This window comes from Thalassophryne amazonica, chromosome 7, assembly GCF_902500255.1.
Source record: "Thalassophryne amazonica chromosome 7, fThaAma1.1, whole genome shotgun sequence".
NCBI lineage: Eukaryota > Metazoa > Chordata > Actinopteri > Batrachoidiformes > Batrachoididae > Thalassophryne > Thalassophryne amazonica.
In genome coordinates this window covers 79,434,996-79,453,420 of record NC_047109.1, presented here as the reverse complement: position 1 = coordinate 79,453,420, position 18,425 = coordinate 79,434,996, and the positions used below count along the sequence as shown (strand labels likewise).

General features: G+C 43.3%; 1 protein-coding gene across 1 annotated transcript in view; it reads right to left on the bottom strand.

The window, feature by feature from the left end:
• crabp2a (cellular retinoic acid binding protein 2, a) overlaps nucleotides 1–3,931 on the bottom strand; it is a 39,925-nt gene extending 35,994 nt beyond the window's left edge. Inside the window, exon 1 of the mRNA XM_034174719.1 lies at nucleotides 3,606–3,931. Coding sequence (XP_034030610.1) covers nucleotides 3,606–3,744 — 139 coding nt within the window. The 5' untranslated portion in view covers nucleotides 3,745–3,931. The remainder of the gene's footprint in view (nucleotides 1–3,605) is intronic.
• Nucleotides 3,932–18,425: the final 14,494 nt, after the last annotated feature.

Sequence of the window (18,425 nt, the reverse complement as noted above, 5' to 3'; positions counted from 1 at the left end):
TTGCAAAAATCTTACAATACATGGCCCCATCCATCCTCCCTTCAATATGGTGCAGTCGTCCTGTCCCCTCTGCAGAAAAGCACCCCCCAAAATGATGTTTCCACCTACATGCTTCACAGTTGGGATGGTGTTCTTGGGGTTGTCCTCATCCTCTAAACATGGAGAGTGGGATTGATACCAAAAAAGCTCTATTTTGGTCTCATCTGACCACATTACCTTCTCCCAAGCATCCAGATGATGATCACAGGTGAACTTCAAACAGACCTGGACATATGTTGGCCTGAGCAGGGGGACCTTGTGTGACCTACTTGATGCTAAACCATGATGGCGTAGTGTGTTACTAATGTAATCTTTGCAACTGTGGTCCCAGCTCTCTTCAGGTCATTGACCAGGTCCTCCTGTGCTGTTCTGGACTTTCTCAGAATCATCCTTACCCCACAAAGTGAGATCTTGCATGGAATCCCAGACTGAGGGAGATTGACAGTCATCTTGTGTTTCTTCCACTTTCTAATAAATAATCATAACAGTTGTTGTCTTCTACCAAGCTGCTTGCCTGTTGTCCTGTAGTCCATCCAAGCCTTGTGCAGGTCTGCAGTTTTGTCCCTGGTGTCCTTAGACAGCTCTTTGGTCTTGGCTATGGTGGACAGGTTGGAGTGTGATTGATTGAGTGTGTGATCAGGTGTCTTTTATACAGGTAACAAGTTCAAACAGGTGCAGTTAGTACAGGTAAAGAGTGCAGAATAAGAGGGCTTCTTAAAGAAAAATTAACAGGTCTGTGTGAGCCAGAATTCTTGCTGGTTGGTAGGGGGTCAAATACTTATTTCATGTAATAAAATGAAAATTCATTATTTAAAAATCATACGATGTGATTTCTTGATATATATATATATATATATATATATATATATATATATATATATATATATATATATATATATATATATATATATAGAATCTGTCTCTCACAGTGAAAGTGCACCTACAATAAAACTTACAGACCTCGTCATTCTTTGTAATCGACAGTGGATCAAATACTTACTTTCCTCACTGTACATATGTGTTATCTGAGCATTAAATAACATGTTGAGAGCTTTCTGTATGTGAAAGTAGATCATTCACATCTGATCAAAGTGCAAACTTTCATCTTTAAATTGAGAGTATTGATATCCAAATAAAAAGAATGTTGTAGATGTTTTTATATGTGGCTCCCTCTTTTAAAATGACCTTAAATAATTGGACAAACTAACACAACTGCAAATGAATTGTCATCTATCATGTTTGGCTACTAATTCTTTGTAGTCCATATAACCAGCATACATCACCAGTTTTTTTTTTTTTTTGGGTGGGTGGGGGGGGGGGGGGGGTCTTTCCTGGTTTTTAGTTCAGCAGTTTTCAGTTTCTGCTTATTGAGACACCTTGCATTCTTTTTTTTGCCTTCAAAAAGTGAAACACATGCTCATTTGGATTCAGCTTTAGCTGCTGTACTTGGCCATTGCAGAACAATTCTTTACCTTTAAAAAAAAATCTTAGTTTGCTTTTTCTGTATGCTTCAGTGAAGCGTTCTGAAGAATTTGGGAATATAAAGCAGTAACTCTGACCTTTTGGCAGCAGATACATCATCAACAAGGCATCCAAGGGGATGCAGTGCCTCGCCACCATCAGCTAATTTTTTTTAATTTAATTTGACATCATCACATGATATCATAGTCCCAAGAGAACAGACTTCTAAGTAGAAAAACACATTTCCACAGCTCCTCGGATGTGGTCATGAATGTATTTTAGACAATGACCTCTGATATGACCTTGACCTCAGACCAGTGATCTTAACATGGCTTGTGTTGTGAGCAGATAGTCCACTGAGTTTATGCACCAAGTCTGATTGAAATTTCTCTTTGCATTGTGAAAATATTGCAGCAGACAAACAAACTGACAGACAGGGTCATGACAACAGTTTATTTCTGCTTTGCATCAAGTCTAATAAACATTAGTGAACCAGTTCCATTTGCAGCCAAACCTACCACTGCCTCCATCTTGCTTCACAGATGAGATAGTTCCCTGATCTTCCAGCTGTTCTTCCTTTCATTCTACAAGCTGGTCTTTGTCTCATTCATCTGTCCATAAGTTGTTTCAGAACTCTCCATAATTGCATACATTTACCTACAAACTGACGGAAGTGGTGCACTATTATTATTGCCTTATTTTGCAGACACTGCAGCCTGCATTGCAACCCATGCAGTGGACAGAAAGCGAGCATTAACACATGTACACACGCACTGTTCATTAGCACCAAAAAATTGTTAAACCTGATTGGACAAACGACACAACCATGAAGTGGAACACAGCAACCATGTAGAATATCGTGCTGCTGTATGACACTGCTCAGGCTTCGTGTGGCTTTGATACTATACTTCCAAGTTTCACGTTTGTCCTTTCTCACTCAGCTCGTATAGACAGGGTTAAAATATCTTCAGAGAGTTCATTCATTCACTTACACTAAATGAATCAACACTGATATGTAATTGTCTCTGAGAAACGCGTCCAAGGCTGTGCAAAGATTAACAAGGTGTGAAAACAACACTCTAAGACTCTGCAGGTTTTAACACATGCTGTTGTGAACACCATCACCTCCACTTGCATCCTGTTCTGCGCACACAACACAACACGCACACGCACACACAACACAAGTACAAACTTTTAAATAAAGACGAAACAGAGTTTTAAAAATATAAATGCATCAGTAATTAGAGCGTCAGCCAACCTGAAGTTGGTGCTTGGGTCAGTGAGGATGGGTGCAGCCAAAAGAAGAACTCTGGATTTTGACCTTAAGCTTCACACAGTCAGAGTGCGTGCGTACGCGCGCGTCGGAGAAAGTCGGAGATAGAAAAAGGCGGCATTGTTTGGACCTGTCATATCTCTTCGTGTGAACTTGTGATGATGTGAATTCCAGGTGTGCACAGTCCGTGGCATCCACCAGGAATTAGCTGGGAACGACCGACGGATTTAACGCGCGCGCGCACACGTACACGCTCTGACGCCTGATGGAGGGCAGGCGCGCACAATAGATGGAACAATCCGAAACTGGGCAGCAGGTGTTTGTCTTTGTTTGCCAGTGTCACATCGGATAAAGATGTTACTGTCCCGCACTGTATGGAGCCATAACGGCGCTGCTCGCACACAATGTGCGCTGTGACACAGACAGATGTGTCGCCGTTCTGTCCCCATTGTGTCAGCGCAGGAGGCCAAAGAGGGAAAGGAGACAACGATAGCTGAGTCTGTCCCCGCGGCCAGGCGCTGTTTCGGTTTGTGCAGAATGACAAAGACAACCCCCCCCCCCCCCCCCCCCCCCCGCCACACACACACACACACACACACACACCCATCCCCACCGCCACATTTTCACCAGCACCACCACCCACGGGCGCTGACCCGCGGACACAGAGGAGGATTTGACCCATAAAGTTCTCAGAAAGCCGCTGCAGTACGCGCTGACATATCGGATCATGCGTCATTACGCACAGAAGCAAAAAGCTTCAAACATATTATTGCGCGTAAACTCAGACTGTTTACCGCATGGTCAGGTGACTAACATAATGTTCATCACTTACCCAACACTTTCAACATCTCCTCGAAGTTTTCTGAGCTCTTCATCACCCAGGTGCCGGAGAAGTCAGGGATTTTGCGCTCCATGTTTGTTAGTAATTTGACCTTAAATGAACTGTCAGGTCCAAGTTTGACGCTGTCCATTCGCGTTTGTGCGCAAAATGGTCCAAAGGAGCGTTTTACAGTGGACGGTTTGCTTCTGTCCCGTTACTCCAGGGATGAGTGTCCAGCAGTCAGCGCTCTGACTCCAAATCGTTCTCCTTTGTGCCGGCGCGCGTTATATGCGGTGCGATGCAATGGAATTGCTCTGAAGTCAAAGGTGCTGGTGAAGGGATGGACACGCCCCTTCTTCGTGGGCACGCCCCGTACGTTGCAGATCTGCAGACAAGCGCCACAGTGCCACCCTGACCACGCCCATGGACCACATAGCCAGCGTTCGAAGACGACCCACTGTGTGCGCGTAAAGTCAGGAGAAATGTCTACATCGTTCACAGCTGAATGACTGAACTTTATTCGTGGCAGGGCAGCCTGAGCCAGACTGCCAAGCTGCGTGCATGGCCAAGCTGGGTGCGCGCGTGCGAGGAGCCAGAAAAGGGAGGTCAAGTTCACCCCCAGTCTGCACCAAGGCGCAGTGTCATAAAAATAAAAGCGGTGGTAATGGGATACAGCTTCTGCCCTCAACTGGTTCATTTAGCGGAACCTGCCACCGAGGCTAAAACACCCTGTGAAAGCACGAGGGGGAGAGATTAAAATAAAAGTGTGCGCGCGCGGGCGGCGGTGGCTCCTCGGAGCCCTTTACTCCCTGCTGCTCGAACGGAAGAAAGAGGAGAGAGGAGGAGGAGACGGGGGCCCCCGGAGGGCAGGGTTAGGGGCCCTCGGGGTCAGAGGTAGTCCTATGAAGAACACACACGCACACATTGCATATATGCACGCGCTGATGATGGATGGAAATGGGACAAAGCCGCTGTTAACTATTGACTCTTGATGGATGATCCCGACTGCTGCACTGCACAGCAAATTTATTAGGTAACCCAGGAGACTGTGTGTGTGTGTGTGTGTGTGTGTGTGTGTGTGTGTGTGTGTGTGTGTGTGTGTGTGTGTGTGTGTGTGTGTGTGTGTGTGTGTGTGTGTGTGTGTGATATTGGATAAGGTCATGTGCGCTTTACGCACTGATCGCGAGGCTGTTTGATGAGAACAAAGCTCGCGCACATACATTAGCGCGCGCGCACGCTACTCATTGGCCACACACCGTGCTCCAATCCAACCCAATCACAGCATTTCTTCGTCCCCCGTCACGAAATGAGTCACATTTTCGTGACGCGTTTTTTTATTTTACTATTTCTAATTCTACCCCTGCCCTAACCCTAACCATAACCCCCCACCCCCACCATGTCACCCCAAATGAATTTGTGCCCCAGTCACGAAAAGCGCCACATTTTCGTGACGGTATCACGAACCATAGATTAATTTACTTTTCGTAATGCCATCACGAACTGCCGTGAGACTTCACAAGTTCCTCCAAGTCTAAACAACAAAGACAAGATAGTAATAATATTAGAGGTCACAAGCTCAGTTGCACTTTGTTTGCATCTGATTTTGTGAACTTGTTAAAAGTGTGCTCTGGGCTACTGAAATAAAACACTCTGAATCGACTAAATCATCACCGATGATATCAACAACTACAACAAGTAGAAGGGAACTCCGGGGAGCACACTTCAGCCATGGCCAAACATTATTATCTCCATTAACAGACAGGAAGGCCATCACAATTTTATTTCTAACTGTAATTGCATCTTTGTAATTCCATAAAGGGAAAACGGTTGTTGAAGCAAGAAACATTAAAAAGATTACCAACCAAATACAATCACTTCATTTCTGATGAAGTGTCTGTGCAGAAAACAAGTCAGCAATTTTTGGAATAGTGTAACAAACAATGTGATATCACACAAAGCGGTGATCACCTCACCACCACGACCAACAACAACAAGAACGACAACAAAAGGCATAAGAGATCTGATGCATACCCTGCATGTTCTGCACACCACAATATAAATCACAGTAATATTCCCACCAAGTTTGAAGGAAATCCATCCACACGTTTTTGAGTTATCTTGTCCACACACAATTTAATTATGGTGTTACCACAATAATTAAAGACAAATTTCATCTCAAATTGTGAAGAAAGAAAGAAAGAAAGAAAGAAAGAAAGAAAGAAAGAAAGAAAGAAAGAAAGAAAGAAAGAAAGAAAGAAAGAAAGAAAGAAAGAAAGACTGTTGATCTGTCTGTGTGGCTGGCTGCCTGTCTGTCCGTGTACAAGATATGATTTTTGGGGGGAGACTGTCCTTGAATAAGGAAATATCAGTCAATCAATCAAATTTTGATTGTAAGCTGTACAACCCCTGGCAAAAATGATGGAATCACCGGCCTCGGAGGATGTTCATTCAGTTGTTTAATTTTGTAGAAAAAAAGCAGATCACAGACATGACACAAAACTAAAGTCATTTCAAATGGCAGTTTTCTGGCTTTAAGAAACACTATAAGAAATCAGGAAAAAAATTGTGGCAGTCAGTAACGGTTACTTTTTTAGACCAAGCAGAGGGAAAAAAATATGGAATCACTCAATTCTGAGGAAAAAATTGTGGAATCATGAAAAACAAAAGAATGCTCCAACACATCACTAGTATTTTGTTGCACCACCTCTGGCTTTTATAACAGCTTGCAGTCTCTGAGGCATGGACTTAATGAGTGACAAACAGTACTCTTCATCAATCTGGCTCCAACTTTCTCTGATTGCTGTTGCCAGATCAGCTTTGCAGGTTGGAGCCTTGTCATGGACCATTTTCTGTTGTGAAAGTGTAGTGACACGGACCCACAACAGGGGGCGCAAATGAACGGTCAATAGATGAGCCAAAAAGTAACAATTTAATGTTGTGAATGTGCACAACGAATACACAGACAATCTCAGAATATGATTACAGTCAATCCACAAAGGTGACGTGTGGGCAGGCTCGAGGATAGAAGACGTCTGTCCTGAGAAGAGCCGGAACCACACGATTTCCGCCGCCACCGAACCTGGTGAATACTGGAGCCGCCAAGTCCCGAATTCGCAGGTGATCACCGTCCCCGACTGTCGGATCTGGTACTGCTGGCGAAGAACAAAGACAGTCAAGTGTGGGTGTGTGTACACCCCGTAACAACAACGGTGGGAATGCCACCTCCACCTCTAACACACACTCGTGCAGCGTCTGTTTAACCACTTATCTGACGGACGTAGGACGAAACAGTCGCGACCCACGCCGGTCCTCTGGTTGACAGCTGCAAAACAATAGCTCTTAGAATCAATTAATATAGGCAGAGAAAGTTACCTCCAAAGAAGTACGATATCTCGGCGATGAGGTGGAGATGACGTCTGGGTTTTATGGAGTGAGATGATGAAGAATGAGTGACAGCTGTCAGGAATTAATGAGTGACAGCTGTCACTCCCGGCTGTGTCCGTGGCGGCAGCGCCCTCTCGTGCCTGAAGCCCACACTTCAGGCAGGGCGCCCTCTGGTGGTGGGCCAGCAGTACCTCCTCTTCTGGCGGCCCACACAACATTTTCTTCAACTTCCACCAAAGATTTTCAATTGGATTAAGATCCGGACTATTTGCAGGCCATGACATTAACCTTATGTGTCTTTTTGCAAGAAATGTTTTCACAGTTTTTGCTCTATGACAAGATGCATTATCATCTTGAAAAATGATTTCATCATCCCCAAACATCCTTTCAATTGATGGGATAAGAAAAGTGTCCATAATATCAACGTAAACTTGTGCATTTATTGATGATGTAATGACAGCCATCTCCCCAGTGCCTTTACCTGACATGCAGCCCCATATCATCAATGACTGTGGAAATTTACATGTTCTCTTCAGGCAGTCATCTTTATAAATCTCACTGGAACGGCACCAAACAAAAGTTCCAGCATCATCACCTTGCCCAACGCAGATTCGAGATTCATCACTGAATATGACTTTCATTCAGTCATCCACAGTCCACGATTGCTTTTCCTTAGCCCATTGTAACCTTGTTTTTTTTCTGTTTAGGTGTTAATGATGGCTTTCATTTAGCTTTTCTGTATGTAAATCCCATTTCCTTTAGGCGGTTTCTTACAGTTCGGTCACAGACGTTGACTCCAGTTTCCTCCCATTTCCTCCCATTTGTTCCTCATTTGTTTTGTTGTGCATTTTCGATTTTTGAGACATATTGCTTTAAGTTTTCTGTCTTGATGCTTTGATGTCTTCCTTGGTCTACCAGTATGTTTGCCTTTAACAACCTTCCCATTTTGTTTGTATTTGGTCCAGAGATTAGACACAGCTGACTGTGAACAACCAACATCTTTTGCAATATTGCGTGATGATTTACCCTCTTTTAAGAGTTTGATAATCCTCTCCTTTGTTTCAATTGACATCTCTCATGTTGGAGCCATGATTCATGTCAGTCCACTTGGTGCAACAGCTCTCCAAGGTGTGATCACTCCTTTTTAGATGCAGACTAACGAGCAGATCTGATTTGATGCAGGTGTTAGTTTTGGGGATGGAAATTTACAAGGTGATTCCAACTGAGTGAGTCCATATTTTTTCCCTCTGCTTGGTCTAATAAAGTAACTGTTACTGACTGCCACAATTTATTTCCTGATTTCTTATAGTGTTTCTTAAAGCCAGAAAGTTGCCATTTGAAATGACTTTAGTTTTGTGTCATGTCTGTGATCTGCTTTTTTTCGACAAAATTAAACAACTGAATGAACATCCTCTGAGGCCGGTGATTCCATAATTTTTGCCAGGGGTTGTATATCTGCCAGATTTTTCCAGTTATCTCTTTTTCAACTTCTTGGCAAGAGCCCCAAATGGTGGTCATTGGGACCTGTGTGTGTGTGTGTGTGTGTGTGTGTGTGTGTGTGTGTGTGTGTGTGTGTGTGTGTGTGTGTGTGTGTGTGTGTGTGTGTGTGTGTGTGTGTGTGTGTGTGTGTGTGTGTGTGTGTGTCAGCCACTGTTCAGCAGTTTTCCGGCACATCTGCTGAAATGTAACCACCAACCACTTGATTCCTGGTGTATTAACAGTTTGATTGCTCTCAGTTTGATGGGAATAAAATGTCCTTTTTGGAGATTAAATCCCACCTGCTGCAGGATCACATGTTGATCACATGACCTCTGCCCTCCTCTGTTGATTATAAGACAAATGTAGGTAAAGCTCGTCGTTAGGTCATTTTATACCAATAAAAACACTTTTAAATTGTTTTTGAATTAAACTGGTGGCAGGTTGAGAGCTGATCATCTGACGGCAGATTTCTGAGTTGCCTCTCAGTTTCTGATTTAGGAAATTTACTTAAAAATGCCATTTCTCAGTCTACTCATGGAGTTAAAATGACACTTTCAGAATGGAAAATGACACTTGTAGCCAGTTGAATGAAGACTATATGTCCAGGTAACTCATAGCAAAAATAGTAAAAATGAAGTAACAGTTTATGAGTTGAAATCAGTTCAGAAATATTTGATTGTGAAATTTTAACACTGTAGTTTTTGTGGCATACGTCACTCTGATGTGTTTTTGTATTTGCCTCATCTTAAAGTTACTGTATTTAATTTAATCGGGTTAGTCCTTTTGCAAGGGAGACCTGGACATTTATAAAGTTTCCAATTCACCTAACCTGCATGTCTTTAAATATGAGAGGAAACCCACGCAAACACGGGGAGAACACTCAAAAAACTGACTCATTGGATTGGATTTCCATCTAATAAATACGAGGTCTATTAGATAAGAAACCGACACTTTTTTTTTTAACTATATGGATTTGAATGAGGTGGGATTACACCAATCATGCTTGAACCCTCGTGTGCATGCGTGAGTTTTTCACGCGTGTCGGTGACATCATTTCCCTGTGGGCAGGCCTTGAGTGAGATGTGGTACAGCCTTCTCAGCTGAATTCCTTTGTTTCACACGCTGCTTGAGACGGCGCGCGTTGCTTTATCAAAATTTTTTCTGGACCTGTGAGGGATATCCGAGTGAACACTATTCGAGAAATTTAGCTGGTTTTCGGTGAAAACTTTAACGGCTGATGAGAGATTATGGGGTGTTTCTGTCACTGTAAGGACTTCCCACGGAGCAGGACGTCGCGCAGTGCTGCCAGGCGCCGTCGTCGGCCTGTTTTGACCTGAAAACATCCTAATCTAAGGCTTATTGCACCCAGGACATCATGAGAGAACAGAGAAGATTCAGAAGAGGCCGGCATGAGGACTTTATGCGGACATTCCACTGTTTAAGGACATTTTTTAATGAAAGACGTGCGCGCAAATTCGCTGAGTCGTTTCCGTGACGACTCGGCGAATCCGTCTGCGCCGCGACAGGAAAAACACCTCCGTGTTGAAAACCATTTGTAAAATTCAGGCGGCTTTTGATGGCTTTCAACAAGTGAGTAACTGAGAAATTGTTTAACAGCTTGGGCATGTTCCAACTTGCCCGTTAAGGTTTCCAACGGAGGTGTTTTTCCTGTCACGACCCCCCGCGGTCGGGTCCGGCCTGACATGCGACTCTGCCCGCACGTTCTTTCATTACAAAATGTCCGTTAACAATGGAATGTCCGAATAAACTCCTCATGCTGACTTCTTCTGAAAGTTCTCTGTTCTCTGACGACTTCCTGGATCAACAGAGCCTGAAATGTGGAAGTTTTCAACTTGAAACGGCGAGACGCTGCCGCCTCGAAGCGCAGATCGCCATCAGGCGCCGTGGGCCGTCCTTAAAGCGACACTACCAGACCAAAATCTGTCATCAGCCGTTAAAATTTTTACCGAAAACAAGCTGAATTTATCGAATGGTGTCCACTCAGTTGTGCCTTACAGTTTTGAAAAAAATTTTGATCAAACAAAGCAACAGTCTCTGAGCCATTCCTAAACAATGAAAAAATTGACGAGAGGGTGGGCGACTGCTCACTCAAAGACTGCCCACAGGTGAATGACGTAACCGACAGGTGTGAAAAAACTCTCGCATGCCCACAAGGGTTCAAGCATGTCTGATGTAATCACACGTGATTCAAATCCATATGGTTTTTGAAAAAAATAATAAGGTCAGATACTTTTCTAACAGACCTCGTATATGTAGTCCCAACTAAATTAAATAAAATTTTCTCGCATGGATGTGCATTATTTGAGTTGGGGCTACATATATTTATTAGATGGAAATCCTCCACATAATTGAATTGAGTTCATCCAGTGAGTCATTTTTGTTTGTTTTTTTATTAAACATGCAAACTCCACACACACACACACACACACACACACACACACACACACACACACACACACACACACACACACACACACACACACACACACACACACACACCACACACACAAAATGGCTCATTGGATGAACTCAATTCAGTTATGGGCAGGATTTCCATCTAATAAATATATGTAGTACCAACTAAATTAAATTAAATTTTCTTGCATGGATGTGCATTATTTGAGTTGGGGCTACATATATTTATTAGATGGAAATCCTCCACATAATTGAACTGAGTTCATCCAGTGAGTCAGTTTTGTTTTTTGTTTTTTTTATTGAACATGCAAACTCCACACACACACACACACACACACACACACACACACACACACACACACACACACACACACACACACGCACGCACACACACACACACACACACACACACACACACACACACACACACAAAATGGCTCACTGGTTGAACTCAGTTCAGTTATGGGCAGGATTTCCATCTAATAAATATATGTAATCCCAACTAAATTAAATTAAATTATCTTGCATAGATACTCTTTATTTGAGTTGGGGCTACATATATTTATTAGATGGAAATACTGCACATAATTGAATTGAGTTCATCCAATGCATCAGTTTTTTGAGTGCAGAAAGGCCATAGGTGGTAATCAAACCCATGACCTTCTTGCTGTGAGACAACAGTGTTAACCACTAAGCCACCATGCTGTATAATAAATACAGAGAAATTGTTGAACTGAACTAATAACGTTCTTCAGTTGGTAACAGTCAAATATATTAGGTTGATCCAAATAAACTACAAATAATATTTACATTAACTTGTTAACGTTGACAAACTTGATTCATTTAAGTGTTTCTAGTTGAAGCAATTTAATTTGGTTTTCTGTTTTTTCAGTGGGGGCCTGTTGAACGCAGGATCTTGCTCCTGTTTAAAAGTGGGCAATGCAAACACAATGGTCACAATCGAGACCTGTCAGCGATGTGAAAATGAATCTTTGCTCATTTGCATTTTTCCACAAGTTAACATAAAATACATCAAATGGTCCACTGAGTTCAAAAGACAGCCACGACAGACGACGCAGTGCCAACCTCACCCATCTGGTGGTGGTGCTGTTTGAAACATGGGCAATGCTGCACCTCAGCTCAGTGACAAAGTGCCCCCAGCAGAGCCGACCATGCTCCACTCTTCTCACCTCATCCTCTCATTCCTTCCCTCCTTACCTCTTGCAACTTTCCCTCCTTCCTTCCCCCCTCTCCTTCACCTCCTGTCGGGCTTTTGTTCTTTTGTGCGACTTTGACACATTCCTCAAGCACGTTGAAGGGAGTGAAGGGGATAGGAGCGAAAGTGAGAATGTTCAAAACTGGAGTGCAGGTCATTTTTTTATCTCACGGGTGAGAAGAAAAGGGGGGAGAGAGAGAAAGCGAGAGAGAGCAAACAGACTGAAGGAGCCAGGGATCAAAGGCAAACAGACAGTGACAGAGATGAAGAGGTTGAGAAAAGGATACATAAAGAGAGAGACTGCTCTGTCTGTGGAAGTGGAACCAGTATTATTTTGTGCTGCTGGTGCCAACTTTATTTCAATCACCCAGCTATCATCCGCCCATATACTACTTATCTCTTTTGTTCTGCCATCGTCATCCTTCGTTCTTGCTGTCACGAAGAAGACCGTTGTAACTGATATCACCAACTTGACATCTCCAACAGCCACACTGTTTTGCCATTTGGAGTCCTTCACAGTTTTTTTAACTCTTATTATTAACCTGTTCTCATGCCTAAAAACCATAAACCTGTAAGACCAGAACTTCTTTGTTTGAGTTATTCTTTTTATATTATTTAATCCGTTCATGTTTCCCACAGCTTTCCACAGTTGGAAATGAAAGGCAATGGATTGTTTTCCAATAGCCTGAATCCTGAAAAAGAGATGTAACCATATCTGTATCAGGAGAAAGAACTGAACTAGCTATACAACTCTTTCTCCCATTCAAATCAAGTTTGTATCAACAATTGGTTGAACTTTACATCTCTGGTTTTGCTTTCTCTTCAGCTTGATTTTTCCTCCATACTTCTTCTGTTCATTCATATAATGCAGATGTAAGAACAGGTTGTTTACAGTCGTAAACAGAACTTACACCGGTTTGAAGTAAGAAACTACTCTCACCACAGGATGAGCTCTTGTTAACTGGTTTCAGTCATATTTTTTGTTGGAAGTTGTGAGTGTAGCTGTGTGTGTGTTTGCGTTATCAATCAGTAGTAATATTTCTTTTCAGCTACATTCTCCACTTTAGCATCCAGATGACCCCTAGTAAATCCGCTCACCCCCAGTTCTCCTCAGTGATGCCAGATGTGAACTTGACCCTTACTTAAACCCCTGGAAGTTGTTACGACCGGCCTTTAACCTCTCGGGAATGTCACACACTTTCAACAATTATAGAAGTTGCTGTCGTACTTGACGGTTTCATGAAGATGTCTGTCAGTACAAAAGTTTCAATTTAATTTATTTTAATTTATTTTCATTTATATAGCGTCAAATCACAACAAAGTTGCCTCAAGGAGCTTCACACAAGTAAGGTCTAACCTTACCAACCCCAAGAGCAAGCACACAGGCAACAATGGTAAGGAAAAACTCCCTCTAGTGATTTCAGGAAGAAACCTCAAGCAGACCAGACTCAAAGGGGCGACCCTCTGCCTGGGCCATGCTCGCGACACAATTGACAAAACAATTTACAAAACGAATATACAGACAAAACAAATATATAGTTGAACATTTCTTTGAGTAAACCTCTGCTCCTTTTCTATGCCCCCTCTGCACCAGTTTGGCAAATCTTGACCTGAATGAGATCATCATCACCCTGTAGTTTGTAGATTGTTTCGTGATTACTCAGCTCTCCTGCCTGTCATATAATCTTTTTGGTAAATCAAGTTTGACGCAAATCAGTTCCTGTTTAGCTTTTGCCTGGCCTGTGATGGCAATGGATGGGTTTTGAGAGCTGGCATTAAACTGACACAATGTCAAAACTGGGTTAGATATGATCGAGAAGCAGGGGTCAGAGATGAGGACCCAACCTCTAGAAAATGTTTCTGATATGACTGGCGTTTCATAGCATTGCTAATCAGGATCCTTCCAGAAACCCAGATGCAGAAATGTACTCAAAGACCTAGATTTTAAAGTTTAAAGCAACTACTTGTATGTATGAGTACATCCACAAGAAAACTGATAGGTTGATTGCAGTGGCCGGGAGGGTAGGTCTGCATCTGAATGCAATCAAATGCAAAGGGAGGCAGATAAATGCAAGAAGAGAGGATAAGATCAGAGGTAAGGACAATGAGGTGGAAAAAGTCCATGAGTTTGGGTCTGACATCTCAGAGGGTTTGTGTGATTTACACCGTTTTATGCAGTAACACATTCAAAGCCAAATAATGTGCTGCACTACTGGCCATGTGGATCCTTGAAACCACATGGTCTCTGTTAACGCAAAAGGGATGGCTGGACTTAAGATTTTGTATGGAAAAGAAAGGCAGAGAGGTGGAACGCAAGAGGAGAAGAGGAAAAAAGAGAAACTGAAAGATGGTGAAAACCAGATCTCACAAACATCAACCAAACACTCTGTTTGAAGACGAGGCCAGTTTGGTACAATGCTGTAATGCTTTGTGCACATGATGCATGCGCGTGCATGTGTGTGCATGTGTGTGCATGCTCTTGTGTGCCAGTAAATGTGTGTCATGAAATCTTCCCGTAAAACACATTTGTTCTTCATTTAATTTACTTCTCGGGTAAAAAGTTTATCTGGCAGGAATCAAACAGAAGAATAGCGAGTGAAAACCACACACACACACACACACACACACACACACACACACACACACACACACACACACACACACACACACACACACACACACACACACACACACACACACACACACACCATGTCACCCCACTCAGGCAAGCTTGAATTTGGGCTAAAAACAAAATGCAGTGTAGAGTTTGTGTTTAGCTGTTTTGTCTCCCACAAAAGTGAGACTAAATCTTAAGATGCCTGAGCAGTTGCACTCATGATGCCTGTATTACTCACACTCTATTCCTTTTGTCCTTTCCCCACCCATTCCTAAAACCCCTTCCCCCCTCCACCATTGGCTTTGTGGTTCTAATTATCGAGCTCATTCGTTATGACTTGGCATGGACAGAGGCGGAGCGGGATTCGAGAGAGAGCGAGCTTGGATCAGAATAACCGCTGAAGAATTAAATTAGGCTTAACCTATCCGCCAAAATGGAGCGCAGTTATCTTTGCATCACACTCAGAAGACTTCCTGTTCTGGTGTATTTGTGGTTTATTAATGCCATCCGAGTTTGAAAGAAGCCGCAGGCTCCTCTGAGACAACATGCAAATCCACATTGTACAGGCTGAAAGACGCCCAATTACTTTACACTTGACAGCAAGAACAACAGCTGGGAAAGCCAAAGACACAGAGGTGTCCATAAGGAGGACAAGAGGCAGCAGAGGATGGGGAGGGTGAAGATCAGGGAGCCACACAGGATGAGGGAAAGAGGGGAAAGTGGGAAGAAAAACAAGTGACGGTTCCCATACTTTCGCTGGTGTCACCTTATTTTATGTGCATGTTTTGTTTTTCCAAAAAACCCAAAAGTTCATTAAAAGTGCACTGCTGCTGCTGTGAGAGGCTCCACCCTTCCACCGCCTCTCAGTCTGCACTCATTCTTTTATTCTCTCAGAGTCTTTCCTCCTCACCCAAGTCCACGATTGTTGTGCCTCCAGCGCCGAGATGTGTGTTTGTTGTCTGGTCAGCTTTATGTATGATGTATGTATGTTGTATGTTGATGCATATATGTGTGTGTGTGTGTGTGTGTGTGTGTGTGTGTGTGTGTGTGTGTGTGTGTGTGTGTGTGTGTGTGTGTGTGGTGGGGGCTATGATGTAATGGATTTGGAATGGCCATAGTTAGCTTTGACTTGATAACGCTCTGGCTGGAGGTCAGCATTTGGTCATTGTTGCTGTGACTGATGTGTGTGTGTGTGTGTGTGAGTGTGTGAGTCACTTTAATTACTCGATGGCATGCTTTTAAACTCTAACAACCACTCACCGGCCCCTTTATTAAGTCCACCTGTTCATCTGCCCATTAAAACAAATCATGATTCACAAGGCAGCTGCTCGGTCCAGTCAGGCAGACAGACACGGTCAGGAGAGCCTGTTAAATAGGCTGCATATCTGTAGCATTTTTCCATCTGCTGTAGATGCTCATAGTGCTTTACAATGAGGCCTCACATTCACCCACTTCAGCACACTGCCATGCAAGGTGCTTAGCTGCACACTAGGAACAACTTGGTGATTCAGGGTCTTACCCAAGGGACCTCAGTGATTATTTTTTTTTCCAATCTGACAGCAAACTTGCAACCAGGTTGCTCTGATCACAAGCCAAGTGTTAGCCTCCTGACCATAACCCCTAAACCAACACCTCTCCAAAGTTCAAACCATGTATTATGTTCATCTGTACACCCACTCCTCCATTTATTTAAATTTATAATAAAATGCATGTTTTCATTACAAATAACTCACCCATTTAGTGCCAGATGGTGCCAGATCTGTTGCACCTTGTGTGCAACTCTCATACTGCAAACTCTCAAATTGACACCTGGTGCCATTTTGAGAGTTTGCAGTCATCATTGGTGGTTTTGCTCTTAACCACAACAACAGGTGCATTGTACTGTTATGAAGACATTGATGGTAGGTGAAAGATTTTTTTCCTCTGCCTACTGTTGGCATTTTTTTTTACCTCAGGCTATAGGCTACATGTGTAGGTCTGTGGATATTTGTATTGAATAGTAGCCTAGGTTTGTGTGTGATTTTGGTCATTCTGTATGTCACTAGAGACTGTCACAGATCAGCATGTGGCTATGTGTACACACGCCTATGAATGTGGCAGAGGTGTAGCAGAGAGCCATCATGACACACGAGCCCATAGCACCCTCATAAAATGCCAAGCTCCCCCATAGCACCTGCAGAAAAATATCTCTGGAGCCACCACTGTGACACCATTGTCATGCAACTACTTCTTGTTCTTCTTTCAGCTGTTCCCGTTAGGGGTTGCTACAGTAGATCAGTCATTTCTATCTCACCCTATCCTCTGTAACTTTCTCCAACCACCTGCATGTCCTCCCTCACCACATCCATAAACCTCCTCTTTGGCCTCTCTCTTCTCCTCCTGCCTGGTGGATCCATCTTCAACATCCTTCTCCCAATAATGAGGCAAATAACTATTTGATCCACTGTCCATTTTGCAAGTTTTCCCACCTACAAAGAAAGCTGTACAACATACCTGGTCTCACTACTGTCTTGTAAACTTTCCCCTTCACTCTTGCAAATCACTCCTGCCACCTTTCTCCACCCACTCCACCCTGCCTGCACTCTCTTCTTCACCTCTCTACCACACTCTCCATTACTTTGGACAGTTGACCCCAAGTATTTAAACTCATCTGCTTTCACTTCTACTCCTTGTAACTGCACTATTCCACTGGGCTCCCTCTCATTCACACACATGTACTCAGTCTTGCGCCTACTGACTTTCATTCCCCTTCTCTCCAGAGCATATCTCCACCTTTCCAGGCTAGACTCAACCTGTTCTCTACTCTCACTACAGATCACAATGTCATCTGCAAACAACTGGTCCATGGAGACTCCTGTGTGATCTCCTCAGTCAACCTGTCCATCACCATTGCAAACAAGAAAGGACTCAGAGCTGATCCTTGGTGTAATCCCACCTCCACCTTGAATGAGTTTGTAATTCATACTGCGCATCTCACCGCGGTGACATTATCCTTGTGCATGTCCTGCACTACCCTCACATACTTCCTTGCTACTTCAGACTTCCTCATGCAATACCACAACTCTTTTCTTGATACCTTGTCATAGGCTTTCTCTAAATCCACAAACACACAATATAACTCCTTCTGGCCTTCTCTATCTGTCTATCTATCCTGTCCTAGTTGGGTTGTTTTTGGGAATTATGTTCATGTGTTCCCTGTCCTCATGTCTGTCTATGTCTCAGTGCTCACCTGTCTTGTCTCCATCTGGTCTGTGAGTGTTCAGTGTGGGTGCAAGGGTGTGTGAGTGCGTGTGCCCCCGCCCCGCTCTTGTGTGTGTGTGTGTTTGTATGTGTGTGGGCTGCCATTGAATCTAGTTGGCCGTACGCAGTATCTTTCTGTTTCTCCCTGCTATCTGGTTTTCGGCCACTATTGTATTTATGTTAGGTATAGACGATGTGCAGTGACATTACACGCAACACATGGTTTTGTTTACACCACCACACTGGATGGCAAGCTCCGTGTACACATATCACGGTCAATGCCAGATTGTCGGTGGACAGCCAAGCTAATTTGTCCCATATAGCTAAAGTGCTCGATCCTGAACTTCAGAAGAGGTATTTAGAGAAAATACAGATACCTGGATCCCTACAATATTTCCCTGGAAGACGTTCACCAGTTTTAATATTTTGAACAGCAGCCAGACTCACAATATGTTTGACA